The sequence below is a fragment of the Leptinotarsa decemlineata genome, unplaced genomic scaffold (genome assembly GCF_025532065.1).
Source record: "Leptinotarsa decemlineata unplaced genomic scaffold, Ldec_3_MD MMD2_tig00000218_RagTag_RagTag, whole genome shotgun sequence".
NCBI classification, from domain to species: domain Eukaryota; kingdom Metazoa; phylum Arthropoda; class Insecta; order Coleoptera; family Chrysomelidae; genus Leptinotarsa; species Leptinotarsa decemlineata.
Genome location: NW_027412545.1, coordinates 6,236,635 through 6,261,683, shown reverse-complemented (window position 1 = coordinate 6,261,683; position 25,049 = coordinate 6,236,635). Strand labels below are relative to the sequence as shown.

Here is a 25,049-nt window from a genome sequence, read left to right as displayed (position 1 = left end):
ATGGCTACTTCACCTTTTCTATGAAATCTACAGTTTTTCATACAGTCAAAAAAGCATGAATTTGGAAATTCATGCATAACTAACATTCTATATGAGATATTGAGCTAAAACTTGGTATAGGTATGGTTCCTCAAAATATGCGCAAATCGAATAGACTATTCGCTTTTCTGAGAAAAAAATGCCTAATGGCATTTTTAGAAATTTTCACCCATTCAGCAGGGTGTGGTAGGCTTTGAGAATAAAATGATTCTTTTCTGTCAACAGCATATCTGTATATACCTCGTCGAGTACTGCAATTTGAAAGTTTTACTTCTCAAAACGGGCCATAGATTCCAAACCATCAGGATGATGCCGTTTGAAATGTGACAGACTGTATAATTAAAAAAATCGTCCAAATATTAAGAGTATTATGCTTTACATTTCATTCAGGTATCTACCTAGTGATTGTGAAATACAATAATTTCCAATTATTTCACTGTTTTTGTATAATAAGTCCCCTGACTATAAAGTTTGAGGTTTTCCTTTCATCTTATACATTATCATAGTAGTCAATCAGTATCAGTTCTTGATATCTCCCACGGGTCATTCTCCTTTCACTAACTCCATCAATTCATAAATTAAGCATAGCTTAAAATGCTAGACCATAGTTAGAGTGCACATGCATATAATTAGACAACCAATTGAATGCTAACGGTCTTGTTACAGAGTTTGTATCTATAAAAGAATATTAAAGTGGCTGACATTTCACTCAGTACTGTTAAACCGAGAAAAGGTCTAGAGTCTAGGTGTAGTCGAAGTAACCGATATTGTGCACTCTTAAAGTTGGCGGCACTATCAAAGGCCAAAAAAACTAATACATAGAAATGAACCGGCAGCGATCTATTCCATGTGGACTGTAGACTTGGCGGTTCGTATTGGATAAATTTTACTAACCGAGTATTATGATTGGCTGAAGAGTCATAAAATTAAATTTGAAGTCATATTACGGTGTCGAATAGAAATCGGGGAATGTGGGGATGGTTATCGTCGTCGTGTCAACAATGTTCAGTTCAGGAACTGATCACGATCTGAGTGTTGAAATTTGATATTGGTGCAGTTATAATTACTTAAAATTTTTGTTCTGTTTGAAATGTGGCGTCCATATGGACAAGTACTAAAAGTAATAACGAGTGTGATAACAACGCAGACTTTTTCCAGTGTAGTGATTCCAATAGCGATAGTGAACAATGCGAAAAAGAGATACCAGTGAATAAGATCCGGATGCATTTGAATATTGAAACACGAAGAGTATGTTTCAATATATATAAGAATCTACATCTCAAGTTTATTTTCGAGGGAAAAAACTATTACAAGCCACAACAGATTTGACCAAAATTTCTTTCTCAGCTATATGTAAAATAGTCAAAAAGAAACCCCATGAACGCAAGACGCGATGTGATACAGGATTACCATAACCTTAAGATCTTCATCTAATAAAATCATTGAAAAAAACAATATACAACTGTTACAAAAGCAATGAGATTCCTACAATTGAAATCATTAGGAAGAAATTGAATAATTTCGGCCATAACGTGAGCTGCTGTGACAAAACACTTCAGAATTGGTTAAAGAAACTGGGATTTAGATTTAAAATAATAAACAAACGTCAAGCACAGCGGCGGCTCGTCAGAGGAGGCAAGAGAGGCTTAGTCTACCCATAAAATTTGAGGCTTTTCATCGCAATAAATTAAAAGATATTAACAAACAATTGTGATTATTTTTTCCTAAAAATGCTTTGGTATCATTACTTCACCATTAATTTTCAATATAAATACATAATATTCCCGAAAAAACACTATCACTCACTACGTAGTACGTACCACACTGTATCCTGCATCAACAAAACTCACCGCCCATGAACGAATAACGAATAAACCATGAACCCTAAATAATAAATAACATACGTTACAAGGGAGCCAACCCTCCGACCGCTTCATAAAACACAGGCCCCACGAGACCGATCCAACCAGCGCCATACGTCCCGATTTGTAATTTTAGTTGCACAAATTATTATAGCGTTAGAGGCGGCTAGCCTCCAGTTGGTATCCGTTAATCGTTACGCTAGTTGCACACACACCGATTTTGGACGGTTGACTTTGTACTGGTCGTCCAAATTCCAATAGTGAACCACATGTGGGAACGGGACCTTGCACACACGCCGACCGGTGATCGTCGCCGGTAAAATACCGGTGAGTAGCCGTCCACTGCCACTGTATCGCCGGCAGTACCGGGAAGAGTGGCGTACATGACTAAATACACTCTTGCATACTCACCGGTTTTTTACCGAATGCTCGGTGAAATTGTAGTTACTACGCATTAACTTCGTTTTGGTAGTGCGTGCTAATTACGACAACAAAGCAACTGACTGTTTGACCGATAAAAATTCGGTGAGTGTGCAAGCACCCGCTACCAATAAAATATCGGCTGATTTTATACTGGCCGGCCAAAATCGGTGTGTGTGCAACTAGCGTTAGTGTATGACTGCTTTTGTTTTTTATTTAATTATTCGGACGGGATGCCGTGACGGACCGGAACTGAAAAATATTTTTGTAAATTGTTTTAGTGTTTCTTGATAATATTTGTTATTTGTGTATAAAACAGGCAGTGTTGTATTATAGCAGTGCTTTTTGGTTATATTTTCAATGTGTTTTTAAAGTGTTTTTTTTTTCAATCTCAAGGAGTTTTCAGGTTTTCACTTTTCGGTAAGTTTTTTTTCCATTTATTATGGATAAGTTGGACGAAATTAAAAAATCTGACGATATTATCCATTGGTTGCTGACAAATAATTTCAAGTCTTTATCTTATGATAATAAATTTTACATTATTAAAACTCTGGAAATGCCTCAACCAAATTTGATTTCAATTAAAGCGTCAGATAATTGACAAAATCCAGGATTTAATATTAGTTGGTACGATAAATCTGATTGGTTAACCGGCTCCATTAAACCTTCGCCTTGTGTTTTATTTTCCGTACAACCGAATACCAAACGTGGTCTAAAATAGGACACTCCAATTTAAAAAATTTACCTCGTTCTACCGAGAGACATTTTAAATCTAAGGAGCATATATTTTCGTCTTGTAAATTAAAATTGTTTAGCAAACAAAATATAGGTTAGGGATAATCGGTCGAATTTAAAAAGACTCATCGATATTACGATTTATTTGGGTTCCCAAGAATTAGCTTTTCGCGGACACGATGAAACCGAAGATTCGATTAATCGCGGCAATCGCAAAGAAATTTTAATGTTATGGGGCAAATATGATTCACAATTTGGCACTTTTTTAAACGGTAGCGTTTCACGGGCACCTCAGAAATCATCCAAAATTAGCTTATAGACAGTGTGGCATATATTATTAAGGAAAATATAAGCAAGGAGATTGAAAGTGTTTCTTTTTTTGCATGGAAAATTGATGAAACTACTGATATTACCGGTACATCACAACTTTCAATTGTTTTTAGCAATTTTTAAGAAAACTGTTATATTGAAAGAGAAAAATATTATTTATTGACTAAGAAGAGTTCATTTACATGAACAACACTTTTTCTTCGTTTTTAATGGTCAGTTTTATACATATAATTTTTGGCAATACTCAATTTTGCGGTACCCCAAAAAATTTTCACGCTTCCGGCGGGCTTTTCTGTGTGTATATAGCCTTTATGACTTCAGCCTCCTCTGTTCTCCAATGCACGAGCCGTCACTGGTCAAGCAGTTATGGAAAGCAGAAGAATAGTGGAATTGCGTAACAAATACTCAGAGTAAATAACTAAATATAGACAATAACAACGGCAGATTTTCTATTTGGATGAAACTTGGTATGACACTCACGACACAGTTACGAAAGGGTGGACTGATGGTTCGAGAATGTGTACGCCTAACATATCTGCAAACAAAGGATCGCGACTAATCATTGTGTATTACGGAGGAAGTAATGGATGGGTTTCGAATTCTTTGAAATTATTTGGAAAAACTTGAGGACTGCAATGTTGATTATCATAAGAACATAGAAGCTACTATTTTCGAGGAATGGTTTGAAAACACATCGCTCCCAAATTTGGATGCGAATATTCGACAACGCTTCCTATCGACAGCTCATCAAAGTACCGAACAAAAATTTGAGGAAGTATGAAATACAAAGTTTTTCAATGGATAACAATTCGTATTTTGAAGATTACTATACCAAAAACCAACTACTTGAAGTTTTACAGACAAAAACATTTGAAAAAGTGTATACCCTTGAGAGTATTACTGAAAAGTAAGGACATACCATACTGAGACTTGTCCTATTTTTATTTTTTCATTCCCATCTAGTTGATTGGGGGAAAATTGGAACAAAGCATCAAGCGTTGAAAATAATTGGAATAATGGGAGAGGAATTATCAGAAGCTTTCGATGAAAGTTAGTGAAATGTTTTTGAAGCCATCGATTGTATATATATGTGAGTAAGTAGTTTTCAGAAGTATTTTCAATTATCAACCTGTTATTTGAATCCACCTAAATAAAAGAAATATTTATTATATTACGTTGCACTATATCATTTACTTGAACTATACAATTTATTCACGATAGCATGATGAATCAATCCTGCGATACACATGCTTAACTTCATTTTTGAATGTTATTTCCGCTTGTCGCTTTAGATTATAGTTTGTGTTACCGCAAATATGCATTTCATCTCATGAAGTCTTCAAAGTGATATGTTTCAGAAGAGCGACTTTTATTACCTTAGTAGCGGGAAACGAAGGTTAAAAAAAGATTCGAAATGAGACTGATGAATAAATACCAGGTAATGATTCGATATTTCAGTTCAGTGTATATTTTTATAACTGGCAGGCACATTTGAAAGTCCCAGTAAATTCTCGTTGGCGAACTGAACGTGGAAACGAAATCTTTTATTATGGAATCAATTAATATAATTGCGGAACAGTCAAATGACTGAGACAATGACCAGCGTATTCGTCACCTCAAAATAAATTTCAGAACTGAAGACAAATAGAATAGTATTTTTGAAACTCGGAAAAACACGAGTTGTTGGGTGAAGCTGGAACTTCGGATGACAAATAAATTCAGCAAAAATACTTTTCCTATATAAAATAACATTGACACATGTTTCATTACCCAAGTTTGGATGATCTAAACTGATTCCACCAAACTAACTTGTTGGAATTTCTTTTACTGCTATTTTTTTATGTTCAATATATCAACTCTTGTTGTTCTTTTTCCTTTAGAAAAAAGATTAACGAGAAATATTACGATGAATTTCCGTAACTTTGTTATTCAGCAATGCCATGAGGGCAAACAGCATGATAAAACCAACAATTCGAGGACAAGTGGTTCTATTTACTGTTAGTTAATCGATTGGTTTTGCTCAAAAATAAAAAAGTTTCGGTTTAAAAACATTACATTTATCTGAGAAAACTTTTAGATCGAGTGGTATTTGTAAATATTATTTCCTGGAATATTCTCAACTGAATGCATTGATATAAGAGTAGAATATCAATTCTGAAATTAAATTAATTTCAACACCTGAATAACGGTAAATTTCAACAAAAACATTTGTTCAAAAGTACAATTATTAAAGACAAAATGTATGAACAATTCCTATTTTTCAACCTTAGGATTCCATTGTTGAATTATATCGTGCCTTAACATAAGACCGCAGAGCCGGTACCCGAAATGTATTCTTTTCGATTGTAATTTCGAATATGTATAATCGACAGTTTGATAATCAACAGTTTGAACTGTTGAATATTAGTGGATTTTTATCCCTACACCAAACCGTTGTTTTAACACCTCGACACGTGGTTTAATCACCAAGTGATCATCTTCAAGAGGAAGAATGATTGATTGAAATAACGGTTTGATGTTGGGATACAACTTCGGTGGTATTCATTACTACACCAAAGATTCCAAACAGGGCATCACAAGTTTGAACTGTTGATTATATTCGAACTTTTGATTCGTTATATTCAACAGTTCAAACTGTCGATTACCACTAATCGACTGTGTATTTAGCAGAAAGATGAGAACTATATGAGTCAAGAATTTTTTACTCGTAATGCAGTATTGGAATGAGAAGACTGCAATAATATAAACGAAAAAAATTAGGAACATTCTCCTCCACATTCAGTTCCTTATAATATACAGAGTGTGACATAAGTACTTTAAAATATTCAAGTTACGTATTCCTGAGACCATTTAGAGAAAAAAGTCTGTAAGTGTTGAAATTGATTTTTTTGTTCGTTTTTGAAACATTACTTTTGCAAAAAATAAGTTATTCGCACGAAATTTGATAACCGGTTTTTTTTTATATGAGAAATTATAATGTCGTATTCATTGTCATGTAATATCTAGAGGGCGATGCGTACGCTGAGACTATTTATTTCAAATTGACACGTTTTTGACAGTGAACTTTGTTTTTACTTTTTAAGAAAAAACCTTATTTCCACACCTTTCGCAAGTAAAAAAGATACACTTCCCCAAGAACGCTGGAGGTGATCGTTTTCGAGATATTTACAATTTTCTATATCCATGCTTTCTACTTAGCATCTAGGGCTGCATCTAGGGCATCTAAGTGAAGCTGCTGAGAACATTACAAAAACTAAGTATGTGGTGGATCTCGTCAAAGTAAACAACTTTTTCCTAGAAAATGTTCATCGAAAAATCATTCGTTTTCGAAATACAAATTGTTGAAATTTTTCAAAACATGTTTGGTCTTTGTCATAAGTTTCTTGCAATTTCAGTTGTAAGTATCTCGAAAACGAATGATTTTTCGATGAATATTCCATAAAAAAAGTTGTTTATTTTGACGAGATCTACTACATACCCACTTTTTGTAATGTTTCAGCAACTTCACTCAGCCCTCTAGGAGCTAAACGAAATTGAAAATTGTAAATATCTCGAAAACGATCACCTCCAGCGTTGTTGAGGAAGGGTACTTATTTACTTCGAAAAGGTGTGGAAATTAGTTTTTGTCATGAAAAGTACTAAGAGTTTACTATCAAAAAATTTAGGGCAATTTGAAATAAATAATTACAGCGTACGCAGCGCCCTCTAGATGTTTAATGAAAATTAAAACGAAATTATGATTTCCTACGTGGAAATAACAAAAAAATCTAATTTCAATTCTCTGTATCTTCGAAACGAAGCATTTCCGGAGGTGAGTTTATTGAGACTTTTTTTTAATTATCTCAGGAATACATTACTTGAGAATTTTAACGTTCTCATGTTACACCCTATATAAATGGACCACCACTAATTGTTCTGACACTGTATGCAACATAACATTGAACAAATATTGTATAATATATCAAATCATAGATCATCAATGGGACTAATCAACAAATGCTTGCTTGACAGATTTTGAAAATATCATTATTCCATCATACTGCTATTTTTTATGTTAAATATATCATTTTTTGTTGATAGCATATATTACCCTTTAGATATTCTTCAATTTACAAATTACCGAAATACCACATGACCTCAAAATGTTATCGATAAATTTGCATAATTTTGTTATTCAGCAATGCCATGAGGGCAACCAGCATTATAGAACCACGAGTCAGTAGAACGAGTGGTTTATCTAGTGCTGGTTATTCGATTAGTATTGCTCAAAAATTAAAAAGTTTCAGTCTAAAAAAATTAAAATTCATCTGAGAAATTTTTAAGGCCGAGTGTTATTTGCAAATTCGAGTATTATCTCCTGAAATACTCTCAGCTGAATGCATCGATATAAGAATATCAATTCTCAAATTATATTAATTTTAACACCTGAATAGTGGGAAATTCCATCATTCCAAGAACATTTCCTCAAAAGTTCAATTAACAAAAATACAATGTTCGAATATATCGTATTTTTCAACCTTAGGATTCCATTGTAAAATTCTATCGTGCCTCAACACGAGACCGCAGAGCCGGCACCCGAAATGTATTTATCTCGATTCCAATGGAATTGCTACTTTCAAAATAACGTTTCGATTCGAATAAAGAATAACTCATCATACCCATAAGTTTTGATTTGAATATTGAGATTTCTGAATTTCAATGAAGTGTGGCAATTCATGTTTCATTTCGATTTTTTTTGTCTGTTCATGGCCTCGGAGAGATTTATTTGATTCACCTATCAATTTGAGTTGTCTTACTAGACTTAGGTGATGAAATCATTTGAATGAAACACATTTCAATGTTTATTTTCATGTTTATTCACATTGACGCTAGACATTTAAGTACTAAAGCTTTCTGTAATATACAAATTGAAATATTGCAAGTACCCGTCGACAATAGACGAACGAAAATAAATTATTAATAATAATTTCTGCCGATATATTACACATTTTACAAAAACATTCACTATTTACAATATGTACAAAACAAAACTTTATACAGAAATAAAAATATCATAAGAGAAAATCGCAATGATACAGTTGAAATTAACAACATATTGAAGGTTATTTTTTGAAACAACATCAAATTCAAAATTGGTTTTCTGTTGTTATAAATATTATTTGTACTGAAAAGTTCCAGTTCTTTGCAGCACGCTATCTTGAAGTTTCAGCGGACTAGGAAATTAGGTACTGAAAACAAAAAATATTTCAGGTTTCAATTCATGAATGGTGCTGTTATCGACAAAGAGGATAAGAAAACGGAACGACTTCAGTAGGTATTGAACCGGAAAATAGTAACTCGATGTAAGTGTGACTGGTTTTTCTTTGAAACTACTTCACTTTTACAAAAACTAATAAATTCTCTAAGCCACCAATAGTCTACGAGAATTTCATGGCATTTCACATTCTTATAATTTTTAACCCGTCCAGTTTTTTTATGGACTTTAGAAATGTTTTTACATGTAAAAAGAATCTTCAGTTGTTTTCAGAGTTAAATATAGGAAGTTGCTAGGCTATCAATGAATTGAGTAACAAAGTTACTCAAAATTAGATTTATGATTTTCTGATCTTGAAAATTTCAAAGAAACTTGAACTATCTTTCACCAATAATGTTTATATCCCTATACAGATAAGACAACTAACTTTCAATTTTCTCTTTTTTTTGAAGTACTGTCAACCTACTTCTCAGACACCACCAAGTTCTTTGGACAATCGTCCTCACTGACAATAGCTTTCTTTTTTAGAATACCCAAGTCCGTTACATTTTCCAAAAAACTCTTGTGCGCACTCAAAATTTTCGCACTTTCCACATCCTTTTTCAGTTCCTCCATGTCCCTTTTTAGTTTCGCCCTCCTATTTTGGAACCACGTTATCACTTGGGCGTTGGTTAAGCCAAGACTAGAAGCTATTTCATCTCTGTCGGCAGGGCTGAGATATTTTTGGTAGAGGAACCTCTTCTCGAGTTCGAAAATTTGGTGGTTCGTGAAGGCCGTTCTTGATTTCCGTTTTTTCTTTGGTTGTTGCCTATTGTTGAAAAGATTCAGGTGGCTTTGTCCATCTGAAACAAAAAAAAACATTGAAACATATTTGCATTTCCAAAATCTGAAAGAAAAGAGTCCCAAGAAAATCCATCGAACAATTACAGTGAATCGAGGGAAATTTGGCATCTCAAGCCACTATCACTATTTGCTGAGCGTCAATAGGAAAATTGATGCATTTCATCTCGTCATATAGGTATGGTAATCAGTCAGATTTGATAGCGTTAATTAAACCATGATTTTCAGAAATAGCAAAAAGATTATCACTTGCTGAGTCATATTTGCTTCAAAAGACTAACATTCAGAAATTATGGATGAACAATAACAATGTTCTACCTGCACAGATTTCATCACAGTTGAAAAACTAGTGTATGTTGAGGATACTTGAGAGGGCTGACTAGCGTACATAACATAACCTTAAAATTCTCCGATTGATCTGTGAAGACGCAAACCAAATTGCAGAACATTCATTCCTTTTGTTTGGGGCATATCAATCAATTATCAATCAAACTATTTCAACTGGACTTATATGAAACCAAACCAAATTTTCTAAAATAACCGACAAAAATCCTAGTCGGCTTAAGTATATATATATATATATATATATATATATATATATATAAAATATATTTTGAATATTAAAAAAAATACAGAATATGAAATACGTTTTATTTGTCTGGACTGTTTACAAAACCGCCACACATTCATATGAACACGTCTAAAGAAGCTATTTTATAGTGAAAGAGGTGTTGCGGTTTTTTCCAGTGAGAAAATTACAAAGTGTTACTTAAATACGTTATCGATTTTTATCAAATATTGGCCAACTCCATCACATAATTTGTCAATAAAATTTGTATGGTTGATAACCCACGACTAAGGCATTTGAATTGAATTATAAAATTATCGTTGTTAAACTGTCAAGAGTAATTCAACAGAATTAAATAAACAGGAATATCCAACATAAGAAACCACTGGTCTCACCGAAGAGCAGCAATTCACATTTTATTTTCTTCTTGTTGATGCATTTTATTTATCCCCAGTCGGGTTAGGGTTGCTTATTTTCGTAGTCGGATAACAGTTTTCTTTTATTATTCATGTTATCATCAACAATATAATGTTTAGATCACTAACCCATTATGTTTACCGCCAGAATCATGGACACGTATGCATCTATAAATAGAATAATAAAAATGTTACTTGGTTAGACCAAACGGAAACAATCATCAGTAATTTTTTCTTAAAAAATAATCAATTTTCCATCATCTTACATTATATCCATAAGAAACGAAAGATTTGAATGGCCTTTACCGAGAATATGATCACTAATATACGTAAAAATCTTCAAAGGCAGATGCCGACAAGCTCTTTAATTATCTTCGTGAATTCTATGGGAGTGGTGGAGCATAACCAAAACAATTGAGCTCAATAAAATCACAGCCAACTTAGCAGCCGCTATAATAGCCCAACTGTTTATGTTCCATGTTTGAAGAAGGGGAGGACAAAAGGCAGGGTTGATTTGTACAGAAGTGTACTCATACTTTTTTAGGCCAAAGAAAATGAATGTTTCCGTGAAAGGACGTATGGAATTCAGTACAATTAAACTAACTCGTAATATAAGAAATGTTAACATGTTCCGAATTATTTATTATCCGGCTCCAAGCAATTTATTGAACAATAAACTATTTATCACGAAATATCTAGTTTGATTTGTTGCTGAACGAATGGAGTGGTGAAATACGATGCAGCAATATCATTGTGGCGAAAGAACAATAACAGGTACTTTCAACAAATGTTGAGTTATATGAGAAAAGTGGCTGTCGACTTTTAAGGTATATAATTGTTCTAGTTCATGGAATTGGTATAAAAGTCATTACTGTTAGATCGATGAATAAATTGAGTGGCAATGTAAGGAATAGAACGGAAAAAGAACAAAACGAACTTTCTCTGAAAGCTCGTTTTACTTTTGCAACCAAAGAAGAATTTGCAAAATTAAATTCTAGTGCATAGATATGGCATGCCATAAGCATTTTTCTCGTCCACACTGATTTACGCTTAGATGCGTATATCTTTTCGTTTTGTTCGGTTTCGAAATAGTATGTGATAACAATTTGTTTCGTACAGCTTTTTTGGTGAGAATAGACGTTATCGGAGATATAAACACTCCCTACCACTCATTTTTTTGATTTTCCTATAGACCCTATAGGGTTCGTAAACATCGAAATTATGCAGTTTTTCTACTGGTGAATCGAACAAGGAGCATAAACAGGACTCTGAGAGGGAAAAAAATCCCACAAAATAGTCATTATTCGCAGCAAACTCAGCTATATCTTTTCCTCGTGGATGTTACAGCAAATAAAATGACTTCCTGAGGTGTTAGTTGGGACTATAACCAAAACATAATATTTCATTTAAACTCTGGAGGTGAACCATATTGTGACAAACATCTATCTCTTTAAGTCTCAAGGATTGTTTACTTGACTCGAGTAGTATTACTCTTGTAATATTATATTACAGCTCAATAATATGATCCCTATTTCATGACACAATATTGCTTTCGGAAGAGAACAAAACAAATTCTTAGATTATGGGCTTATAAGATGAATACATCTATTATTGATTATAATTATAACCAGAAATCTCAGAAATCCTTATTATATAAATTGCTGCTCCGAAATTGTAAGGTCTAGCGATTTGTTTCACACGAGGTGTCATACTTCTAATTATGGTGGTATACTTTGACTTATGAATAAAATAAATTCATAATTCATGAGCAAAATCGAAACAAGTTCTAGGTGACTATCCTTATTCTCAACTGCATGTTTTACTATTATTACTAATAAACGTATTTTTTCTTGACATAAGTTAATGTAATGTTCTATATTACTTCATTGTATGCTGTTGAATAAAATTTTTGTGAGCAGGTGTGATCTCGTTGAATGAATTGAAACTTTGGTTTATTCCTTCAGTGTTGAACTATGAAATTGTTTGAAATCACATTTTGTATTTCTGTACGTTTCCTCAAAATAATGTTTTGACAAGATTGAAATAATAACTGATGGATTCGTAATCTTTCAATTTCTCAGTTATTAGTTAGTCTTTGGTTCTATTGTAAAATTATTCAAACTTTTTGGTATATTAGCTAATACATCGTTTGTAAATTATTTTCAAATGTGATGGCTACTAGTTGTTGAACCATTAATCAAATAATCTATTAAGTATCGTAAATGTAGGTAATCGATATAGAACTGTTACATTCCTAGTTTTGGGATACCATCACGGACATCACCAGATCCATCCCTGGATTTCACACTGCGTTGACATAATAAGTATTAATGGTGCGAATTATCAGAGGGCCAACTGACTTGTAGGAATGCATCCAATAAAACAGCGGTAATGTACTGAAATAATGCACAATATTCATACAGCAGGTTATTACAATTTCGATTTCTTTCAACCAATGAAATCATTAGTGGAGTGCAGAAGCCTGTTAGAAAGGCAACAAATTAACCAAAATAGTAACAACATGAAAATTGTAAAAAAAAAATGGTTTTATATAACAGAAAGAATAAAAGGGGTTATATTTTTAGAAGTGATTAATTTTTTGGGAAAGAAAGTTTTTGGCTTTCTACTACTCCATCTGATACAAAAAAATGGGATGAGAGAATCTTCTAAAGAAAGGAAGGAAGTAATCAATTTGAAACACTATACATGAATGTGTAGATCATGCAAAGAAGTAACTTTCAGATACAAACTGAAAGAAAGTCCTCCTGAAACAGCTACTTTCATATAAACATTGAATTACACGAAAGAAAATAATTCTTTCGAAACAAATACTTCTATATGAACAATGAATTATACAGAAGATACTTTTCTCTACTCAGTTTCTATTTCAAACATTTGTTGTACATGTTGTTGTACAACGAACATATCGAATGAGAAGGTCAACAGTAGTTTCCAGCATATCCAAATACAGTTTCCCTGTTAAATTTTGATCAACAAATAGAGGTCCTACAATGTGGTTCACCAATATTCCTGCCCAAACGTTAATTTTTTCTGGATATTGAGTATGTGTTTACCGGAAAACATGAGGGTTGTTGTTACTCCAATAACGGCAATTTTGTCTGTGAACATAGCCGTTAAAAAATGTATATTCGTCACTAAAACAAATATTGTGAAGATATGTAGGATGCCTTGCAATGGTTTCCGTCATGCTTTCGCAGAATTCTGTTCTTCGATCAGGGTCATCTTCAATTAATTTGTGAACCATTGTAATTTTGTTTGCATGAAACCTATTTTTCTTCAAAAGTCTTCACACAGTAGAAGGAGACACTCACAAACATTAGCGACGTAATAAGTAGACTGTTCAGGATTTACTATCATCTCACCAATTATTTGCACTTGCTGTTCTTCCGGAATGGACGGATGACCTGGGGGCTTTTTGTTATGTAGGTACACTACCGGTAGTTGTGAAGTTGGATACCAGTTCCCTCAAATATTTTCTACAGATAGGACGATTCGGAAAACGTTCATTGAAAATACTTTCGGTCTCGTGAAAGTTACGCGTCGCACCGTAAATAAAAATCTCTTCAATTTTTACTTCCAATGGACGAGAATTGACCATTTTAGAGATTGTAGACGTGATATATTTCTACTAGTAAAACCGAAAACTAAATGAGAATATTTCAATTGAACAATGATGTTCATTGTCGTACTGATATTTTTTGTCGTTTTTATAAACAAAAAATAACTTAAATCTTTTCGGGTTGTTGGAATTTGCTATATGGCAAATAAAAAGGAATATTTCTATAAATATCGATATTAATGTGTTTGTCGTTCCGCCATTTCGTAGTACGTGAAGATATCAACTTCAAATTCTTGGGTTATGAAGTATTCGTCAGGAGCTTCAAAATGATGTATCACAAGACCCCCTTTTCCATTTCATGAGTTGACCCGTTCAAAAAATATAAAGGAAGACATTGAAGAAATGCACTGTAATATTTCCCACAACCTCCGTATAGGAGCTCTAGTTTCAGTGTAAATCACGAAAATCATTTACTACCCCCAAAATTGAATCCATCTCCCGTACCATGGATCGATATCAATTCATTTTTCCGTAGTTTCTTTCCTTTATAACTATTTTCCAAAATTATTTGCATAGGCCTACACGTGATTATTATGTTTTCGTTTGTTTCGTGGAAGTTATGATTTATTAGGTATGTATTGCGGAGCAATTAAACCGCGGTCGCCTTTAAAGTGATTTTTTCTCAGCACATCCCAGCAATCGCGTCAGAAAGCAGGTAATAAATGTTTCAAGACGAGAAGCAGAAATGTATGTTATTTTAAATACTCCTGTCAACTGTTAACTCCGATTTAATACGTTAAATCAAAGCGACGTCCCGTTAAAAATAACATCGTTTCAACGCTTCGTAGTCTATTAGCTTCAACATCGCACGATCGAGTTCTTTTTAATGTAAACTTCCTTTTATCTGCCTTGGATGTGGAGTGTGTTATACAGGTTTGTGTAACATCTTTATGAATTGCTAACCGTGAGTCCTGATGCCAATTCATTGATGTGTGTAATGAAATTTGTTGATGAATAAGTTCGATAAACGATCGTGAAATAATAATTATGATAAATCGTCTTTATTAACTGCAATACTGAACTGAAAAATTAATGCAAAAGCGAATTTCATTCAGGAAAAACGATAATGCTCATAATTCACTATAGTAATGGGGTTGATCCTAAATCCGGTAGTGACTTACAGGTTTGTTTGAAGGTGATTGACAATGTTTCATGATGAATTTCACTAGTTAGGACTTCCATTGTCTAATATATAAAATGATTTGAAATCCCTGAAAAAACTAAAAAAGAAGAATAAATAACAATTATAGTAAGCAAAAAAATGGCTACTCCGAAGCGACGGTAGAAAAAATTTTGGCTAAAAGACAGCTGGAGCCTAGCAAGGAAGAGAAGCCGTCACAATCAGAGCTTACACTTCCCTACATCAGATAATTATCGGAGAGGATAAGCTGAATTGATTCCAAGTACAACATCAGAACCTGCTTCAAATCCGGTAACACTATCCGTAGTAGCCTCACGAAAATCAGGCCACGAAACGCGGACTGCTATTCCAAGAATTGCGTTTACCGGTTAACCTGTGAGTGCGGAAAATCTTATATTGGTGAAACTAAGAGGCCATTGAATGTTCGCATTGCCGAGCACAAGAAACACACACACACAGCGAGGGGAAACCAGCAAATCAGGAATAGCAGACCATGTTTGGATCCATCAACACAACATCGAGTAGTCCCAAGCTGAGATCTTACACAGAGAGGAATATTGGTTTAGGATAAAATTCAAGGAAGCCGCATACATATTGTCCAACAACGTATTTAGCCAAGCCAGCGTAGAAATACGCAACATATGGAAACCCATCATCAAGCGAAAAATGTCCAACTCCCGCCAAACGGTCATCTCCAACTAAAACAGTGAAGCGGAAAAAATGAAAAGCGGAGATAAGTGAAAGTACTCGAACGACCCATAAATAGTCATCTCTCGGAGGAATCAGTCCAATCATCAACCGAAGACGATTGTGGATACTAACAATCGAAACGTAGTGAACTAACTTGGCTTGAAATCTCTCAACTTTTCATTTTTATCTTTATTTTCATTTTGTATAAGCTATATGAAATGATATGAAGTGAATGATATACGCAAAATAATTAACAGTAAGTAGTTGATACAAATATGTGAGTGAAACTAACTTGATAGCAATATATACATACATAAGTACAATAATAATATGTAACCATGACTAGCAATGGCTGCCCAAACATCCACGACTGCGTGGTTAAAACACAGATGGCGCTTCGGAAGACACGTGTACAAATTCCACAACTGTCGGGTTATTAGTTTTTGGGATAGAACATTTTGAGTGAAGCTACTTTTGTTAGTTTGAAGAAAATGCGTGAAAAAGAATTTTTATGGGTTGATAAAGCATTGCTTTTTGGAGAAAAAATTACTGTTGTAGTCAATGCTTGGCTGCAACAGAATGGTGTCCTAAGTTTAAACGAAATGGAATGAGCACCGAGGAAGATGCACGCATTGGGCGCCCCAAAGAGACTGTTACCGACAAAAACGTAAAAAAGTCCACAAAATAATTTTGGATGACGCAAAGTGAAGTTGATCGAGATAGCTGAGACTCTAAAGATATCAAAGGAACATGTTGGACATATCGTGCATGAATAGTTGGTTATGTAAAGCTCTGTTCAAAGTGGGTGCGGCGCAGGCTTACAATCGATCAAATACAACAACAAATTGATGGCTCTGAGCAGTGTTTAAAGCTGTTCCATCCTAAAAAACTCGAATTTATGCATCGATATGTGACAATGGATAAAACATGGCTCCATCATTTTATACCAGAATTAAAACGATCGTCATCTGAGTGGACTGCACGTGGCGAACCGACTCCAAAGCATCCAAAAACCCAACAGTCGACTGGCAAGGTTACAGTAACAGTATTTTGGGATGCGCTTGGTATAATATTCATCGATTATATTGAATAGGGCGAGAGGGCTTTTTCTTCCAGTTTGTAACTGAACTGTAACTTCCATGCAAGATCTAGACCATGCAAGACTCTATTCTGAAATTAGTTGCTCTCTTGCTTCTTTTGAAAGTTTCCCACATTTTTTGTATAAAGCTGGAGAGGCAGAAAGCCAACACCTCCAATCCCAAGATCTCTAGATATTATTATTATTATATATCTGGAAATGAAGGTTGATTATTTCTCGTTTATAAATATTTCGTTGTCATTCCTTATATTTTTTATTGTTTTGAGAATAAGTGAGAGCGATATATATATATATATATATATATATATATATATATATATATATATATATATATATATATATTCATTCACTATGTTCTCCTCGCTTTTTTCAGTTTTTCCAAGTGATCTTCGAAATGGTGAATTTCAACAGCTTACAGTATGCTCTGTTTAATTACCAATTCTGAAGGTTATTACTTGGTAATCTGAAACTGAAAATGGCCACCTGATGATGGCTCACTAGTCCCACAATAGCATTTATCAATAAAATCAAACCATTCAGTAAAAGTGCCGCTCACAGCAGGTACCATTCTCTTCTGACATTCGAATTAATATTCAATTAGTAAAACAATTAATCCATACTACTCCGGCGTGTGAAAGTTCCACTAATGCCGAACATCTATATAATTAAAGGTGTAAAAATGACCAGAAGAATAGACATTAGACGAAACGTTCGGAGGCATCCAAACATCTGAAGAATTCCCGAAAAATTCAATATTAAGTACGAGATTACAGTTTAAAATATTAACTCGGAGTCACACTGCTGTAGGTGAGACCGACTTGGGAAGTAAGTCGACCAGGTGAACCCTCAAGAACTCAACCTGTTCGAAGCGGATCGGTAACGAAATGGTCCAGTGTCGGCTTTGAACATCAAAGGGCCTATATTAGTCACACCTGCCAAGTCCAAGCTAGCCGACGTTTTTGACCAACCAAATGGAATGATTTGGCAATATCATTAATAATAATACCTCGTACTTGTCTTGTGCATTTGCATTACATGTACAGGGTGGTCCGTAACCTGTTATCACGCCATCCGTTAATTTTGATCTCATTATCCTCTCACCTGTGTGGAAGGATAATGAGGATTGAGTACCTAAATCGAGATAAACACTGCTGTCGCCTCGTTGGATTCCGACAAGCTTTGTGACGGTTGAATCGAGTGATCAACGGTAAGGTGCCGCTCTAATGGTCAATACAGCCTCACAAAGGATGCTAAACAGTCGGTTATGTCAACAATGGTAAATTATCGAAGGACTTAGTTGTATATCTTTTGTTAGAATAGCGAGAGTAACAGAAGCGACACGAAAATATAGATATATTACGTAGCAATTGTTATAACACTATAAAAACAATTTTCCTTTTATGATATGGATTTCCACCATTATTACTTAAACATGACAAACTTATTTCTGGTTTCAGATAAGCTTTGGATTTCGTTTGTCTACATCCGTTCGATAGGCAATCCTGGACCTTTCCTAGGAGACGTACCAAACAATCTTTATATGTGTTCATTGATCTGGCCAAAGCCTTTGACGACGAGCCTTTCTATAGTACTAAAATTAAAATCTAGTCAATGTTTGGATCAAGTAATTTTATTGCAAGTGTTGGAGTTTTCAGGAGATAAAATCGAAGATTTCTTCATTTACTCCACGCCAGAGGTTACAGTTTTACCTTTTATTAGGACAGTATCGAGCTTGAAAATATGTTTTTTTTTGGTCAAAATTTGTTTTTTCAATTAATCATTTGCAATTAGAATTTTCAGTACTGTAAATACTTTCATCTTATATAAATATCACAAATAATGAAAAATTGATGGCTGTGTTGAGAATTTAAAAATCTTATAGCTATGTAAATATCTGGTAAAACATAGTTTTCTAATGAATGATTTTTTTTTCTCCGAGATTAACTCAAGCAGAAGCAAACCAACTTCATGTATGTAGTATTTGATATATACATATAGCGAGTCACACTCTTCACTATTCATCGAACAGATTTAGATTTTTCAAAATCAATGTCACACAGTAAATTTAAAGAAGTAGAGAATGGTATGCTTAACGGAACTATTTCCGATCCAATTCTCTTCAATATATACATGAATAGTTTATCAGAATTGGTAATCCACCACCATGTAAACTTTGGTTCGATTCCAGTTGTGGCATTTTTTATTTTCACTGCGTACCGTCTGACTCGTGCTATAAATTCCCAATCAAAGATTTTACCTCGTTGATCTTTTGCTTGCACAAGTTTCGACATCTGAGGAAGCGACAGATGATCACCGGAAAAGCACCTTTTTCAACACACATTTGAAGTATTGTATACTGCTAGTACCTGAAACTTCAAAAAAGAAATGGCTGAAACTGACATCAGACTAAAAGAGAAATGGCTAGAATGCTTTGGAGATGGTATTAACAATTGCTAAATTTGGTTTGATGACTTTACTTTTGATTGCCTTTCATTTCCATTTAAGGACAGCGATGAGAAAGCTGATATGATTTTTGAAACTGGGATGTTTCTGCCACTGTCAGTAGGCGAGCTTTTTAGAAACCAGTTCGGCATTTTTTGTTGACCCATGGTTCGAATATGCGCCGCTTGTTCTCCAAAATAAGTTTTAAAAGCTCGTTTACTCTAATCAACATATACTATTTATCACATCACATTTTATCATACTTTCCCATCGTTTAGTTCTTATATTAATTCAGATATTAAGGAATGTAGGTACTTGGAAAAAATCTAGCCAAGCGTGTTCTAAATTGCCCTCAGGGATTCTCGAGTTATCCCACACGCAAATGAAGACATTAAATTACAATAATATACTCATTTATCTCCAAATAACCTCCCCGATATACTTTAGTCCACTATTTTCAAGATACACAAACGTCGATGGCAGTAATAAAGATATCTTAATGGCATTGGTGTTTTCTATACGATTTCTTTAGCGCTCTCTTGTTTGTAAATTCATTAAAATTCGTTAATCAATTAAATACGAATAAGATTATAGCGCTAATAAATGGGCTTTTAAACAGACATGATGAAACTTTATTGTCGAAAATTAAGCACTTTGCATAATATCTCCGGTTTTCAACCGAAAGTAACCGTATACTTAATAGATGAACAATTATTTCGTTTAGGTGCAGTGCTTATCAAACTATTGTCTCGTTCGTGATTAGCCCATTATTCGAAGATTTACATAAAAAGAATAGGTTTCTCTTCAACAGCTAGATTCTATAATTCATGGTGAACGATTGAAAATTACTGACATCAATATCTCTCCATTTTTAGGCAATTCTATTCCGGGTAATTAGTTAACGGGTAATCGAACAGAAAAAAAGTACTTTCAACATATGTAAAAATGACTTAAAATTAGGGTAAGCTCTAAAAATAAAGTTATTGTTATTATGTTGAACATTTCAAATAGAAGTTTCATGCATGTACAGCCACAGTTTCTCGTATCCATTTGTCTCTCTCCTTGTATTCATTACTATATTCCTATGTGTTTCAGAAAGTGGTTTTGAACATTCAATTATATAATACACCATTTATATCATTTTCTGATTTCCTTGTATTGTTTTATGTAATATATTATTATCAAGCAGTTCATCCTAGCCTAGTTCTTTCACCAATGGATTTTTCGTGCTAGGGAACGCACGTTAATAGGTAAGACCTCATCAATCCAAGTAATTTGGTGTAATTTGTAAGAGGTGTAATTTGTAGAAGGGCGGCAGCTGGTTAACGGAAAACAGATTTAAACATATTTTTTTCATGCATTCTAAAAGATTTCAAATCATTTTATACCGAATGTAATATACATTGATTTCGTTTTATTAAAAAACATTATATATATATATATATATATATATATATATATATATATATATATATATATATATATATATATATATATATAGTTGAGGCCAAAACTTGTATACTTTGATCTATCTGACACTGAAGTTTTGTCTTTATCGTTTTAAGGGAATTTGCTGATACTATCAATTGTTCTTAATCCTACCCGGAAAATATTTTTCAAAAACGACCTAAGTATATTTTTATCAACAGTTACTTTCCTGTATTTTTTTAAAATAATAGATTTATTAACATCTACATCGTAACCCGTATTGACAGCAATTTGTTTTATGAAAGTCAATATTGTTCGAAAATTGCTTTCTGTAAGTGTAATATTTAATAGTCTGTGAAGCATACCATTGAATGTTGTTATTTCATGCTGATATAAATGTGTTGGTGAATTATATTCAGGATGAATTGTGGAAATTAGCGTAAAACACGTTCAATAATGTTTTAATGGCCAGAACGATGAAATAAGTGATTCATTCAACACCATTTCTGTAGTGAATTTTTTACTCTAAGGGTGAATGTTACTGACATATCCACCAAACTAACCGAACTGCCCACATGTATCAATAAAACAGTAAGTAGTTATCACCTACTCATCGGTACCAACATAAAAATTTAGTATAAAAATTGAATTATTATGGATTTAATTCTCTGGATTATTCATGAAGAGGTTTCCAATATTCAGTCCTTACAAAGGTAAGAATTATAAAAATCAATAACTCACTTTGACCAACTCCTCAAAAATATTGTTTCCTTTTTCAAAGGAAGATTTGACTGTGAGTTGGAGAATAAATAATGAACAATGAAGACATAACTTCAGTGTAGAATCCATGGATTTAACGAAATGGTTTAATAAACCGAAACCGGTCATAACAATTGAAAATCTTAGTTGAAATCACACAAAAGTTATTTTCTCTATCCTATATTTAATATGAAATGCCACAAAATAAATAGGTTATCAATCGAACAAATTAAAATAAATATGTCGACTTAGATTCGTTTTTGATATCGATATTTGCATGAAAAAACCAAAATGGTGGTCGCTTAAGACATCAAAATATATAAAATATTTATTTTCATCTTTTTTTCATTGTCACTGATGAAAAGTAATCAACTAGTCTGTAGATATATGAAGAACTTCGAGCTGTCTTTTAATAAAAAGGAAAAACACTTCTCGGGTTATAATAACAGGTATTTTGTCATAACCAAGAGTTTCGTTGATGCTCCAGTTTGATTTTTTTTAAAGACTCTCCAAATGTAATTTCATCATAGAACAGCGGAAGTAATAAGTGAAAGTGACTAGCCAATCGTGTGCCAATACATTCTTTCGAACAGAATATAAGATAACAGAATAACAACAATTACAATCATCCCTTTGATACCCCAAAAAATGAAGTTGAAACTTCTCAAGTAATATACAATGTCAAGGTTTCGAATAAGTGACATATTGATCATTGGAAATTTCTTATTGTCTTGAAGTTTCAATTTCTCTTGGAATGCATTTATGTTTTAATGCACTTCATTGTGAGATTTTTACTGAACAGTTTACAAAGCCACAACAGAGCTTCACTTTATAATTACTTCCTGAGATATGATCATGTGTTGCAGTTTTGTAAAATCTTCAGAGAAAATCTCTGTGTATACACTGTAAAGTGTATCTTGATTACGTTATGGATTTTCATTAAGTACCGGGTAATCCATGTCATACTCCAATACTATCCAGATGGATTTTTTGTGAGGTTTTTCCTTTTTCTGATAGAAATGTTTTCTTTTATAGTTATCTCTATTTTCTTAATTTGAAGTTGTCATATTATAATTTAGTAAAAGATTAACCGAACACAATATATTCCTATACTGCTTATAAAACTCTTCTAAACTATAGAAAATAACATCATTACTTCAAGAATTTTCGAAAAGGTAGCAGAATAATCGATTTCGCTTCTGTAACCACTTCTGTATTGTGTTACTCATGAATACTTATCATTCACCAAAATAATCAACTTTGAGTGATGGGATTTTCAACTTGTTATCTTTCATAGAATTATAATTTTTTAATAATTCTTATAGTATTTTGAGGTTTATAAATATGAGTGTCATTGAAGATTGTAATTTAGTTCTATACCAATACATTTAATTATTTGTAATCGTTTCTTCCTGGTAGTATTTTTACAGCTACATAATCAATTTGACAATAAAAAAATGATTGGTTTGTGGTTGAAAAATTTATGCAGATATTCACATCTTACAAAATCGATGAAATTGGATTCGTATTGAAAGTAATCAAAATGTCATGAATTATTTCTATAATACTTAATTTTTCGAAAATACTGGTAAGACCAGATGGTTGTGGATGAATTGAAAATAATTTTCCGTTTATTTATCACAAATTGTCGGTGGTGTAACTGACAGCTCGCGGGAAGGGATTAGAGAAACTCTAGTATACACGAATCAAACTTATTCATCGCAAATGGGTTATTAAAAAACAAGCTTGAACAAGCGTCAAATCCAAGTGAGGTTACGCAATTTTAAACGTTGATGGTGAGCACTGAAACATCCTGTGGTATATTTTCGTTAGCTTTTGAGAATCTTTAGCAATTAAAGGCAAAAGTTTTTTTGTGTAGAGGCCTCCCTGCGCTCAACTACGCCTCTGCATATTCATAAAAAAAACATCGACCTCAAAACTTTCGCTCGAAGGTAAGTATTTCAAATATTGCCATATCACTTAACTGTTTCACTTGGGACGAGTTCACAAAAATGATATCCAGTATTTTTTTTTGCGAAATGTCGAGAGTCAAGATATTTCTAAGGCCTTTGGCCAGACTTCGATGCTACAGCTTGTCGGATCATTTTTGTGTATGGCTCTCCAACTTCCTGAAAGAAGGTTCACTACAAGTAGCCGTCGATGGATATCCCTCGAATACTTTTACCATCAACGCTGGTGTTCCCCAGTAATCCATATTGTCTTCAACTCTCTTTTTATTGTAAATCAAAAAAAGAATCCAATATATCGTTTTGCTGACGTCAGCACATTTGTCGGCAATTGGCAATCGACTTGGAAAACAAATGTAATAGGGTAGTTTCTACAATGAATAACTGGTTTTCTCAAAACTTAATACTTCTTAATCCAACCAAAACCAACATTATATGTTTTCATAACAAACAAAAAGCAGAAAAGATAATGAACGTTCATCTTGATAATGCCCAGATAGAACAAAAAATAAATGTTAAATTTTTAGATATTGAGGTTGATAAGCATCTCGATTGGAAACTCCATTGCTCTGGAATTGTCTCTTAGTTGAACTCCATAAAATATTTGTTTTATAATCTGAAATCGAGATGTATTATTGGTTTCCCAAAAAGGACACCTTGCCGCGAATATTTTAAAAAATATAAAATTTTAACTGTTGTGTCTTTGTATGTTTATGAAATATGCCTGTATGTTTTTAAAAACAGAAATAAATTCATCCGTGTTAGTAAATATCACTCTTCCAATACAAGACAAACTAAAAACTATGTCATACCATTTGCAAAAACCAAATTAACGTCTTGTGCGCCAAGCTGTTTACGTTTGAGATTATTTAATGCTCTTCCAATACACGTTAATGACTGTAATAATATAAATATTTTCAAAAAAAATTTGAAGGAATTCCTGTTAGATAAATGTTTGTATTCACTTAGTGAATACTTTTAGGTTTACATTTCTATTGTAATAAAGGACGACTCCTATACTGATTATTGTCAGTCTCTTGGGCAAATAAATGTATTGTATTTTTATATATTTTTTTATGTATGGAGCTCTGCCCCTAAGCATACCCTGAACATCACTTGCAACCTTGATAATCTGGAACATCGAAGAAAGGTCGGAGATTTGTCTCTTTTCTATAAGAACTTTCACATTTGGATCCACCAAGAGCGGTACATATCATTAATACGCGAAGGGCTGTAGCTGCTCATCGTTTCGAGATTCACCTCAATACACCTCAAAATTCACTGTTTAAGAACTCTTTCATTTGGAGAACTGAGTTTTTGTGAAATAAACTTCCAGAGAACGTTTTTCCAAATGGATATAATCTACAGCGATTCGAATCCAATGTGAATCGCTATTTTTGTACAGGCACCGCTCTTAGA

The 25,049-nt window shown here is 33.4% G+C and overlaps 1 protein-coding gene across 3 annotated transcripts in view; it reads right to left on the bottom strand.

Moving 5' to 3' along the window:
- Positions 1–8,226: 8,226 nt before the first annotated feature.
- LOC111503288 (uncharacterized) overlaps positions 8,227–25,049 on the bottom strand; it is a 95,442-nt gene continuing 78,619 nt past the window's right edge. The window contains exons 2-3 of one of the 3 annotated variants that reach the window (XM_074173320.1): positions 9,107–9,482; positions 8,227–8,614 (exon numbers count right to left, since the gene is read on the bottom strand). In XM_074173320.1, the coding sequence (XP_074029421.1) occupies positions 8,608–8,614; positions 9,107–9,482 (383 nt within the window). In that variant the 3' untranslated portion in view covers positions 8,227–8,607. Of the gene's footprint in view, positions 9,483–25,049 lie in introns of all 3 variants that reach the window. The other 2 variants (XM_023157559.2, XM_023157558.2) reach the window with 2 other exon arrangements.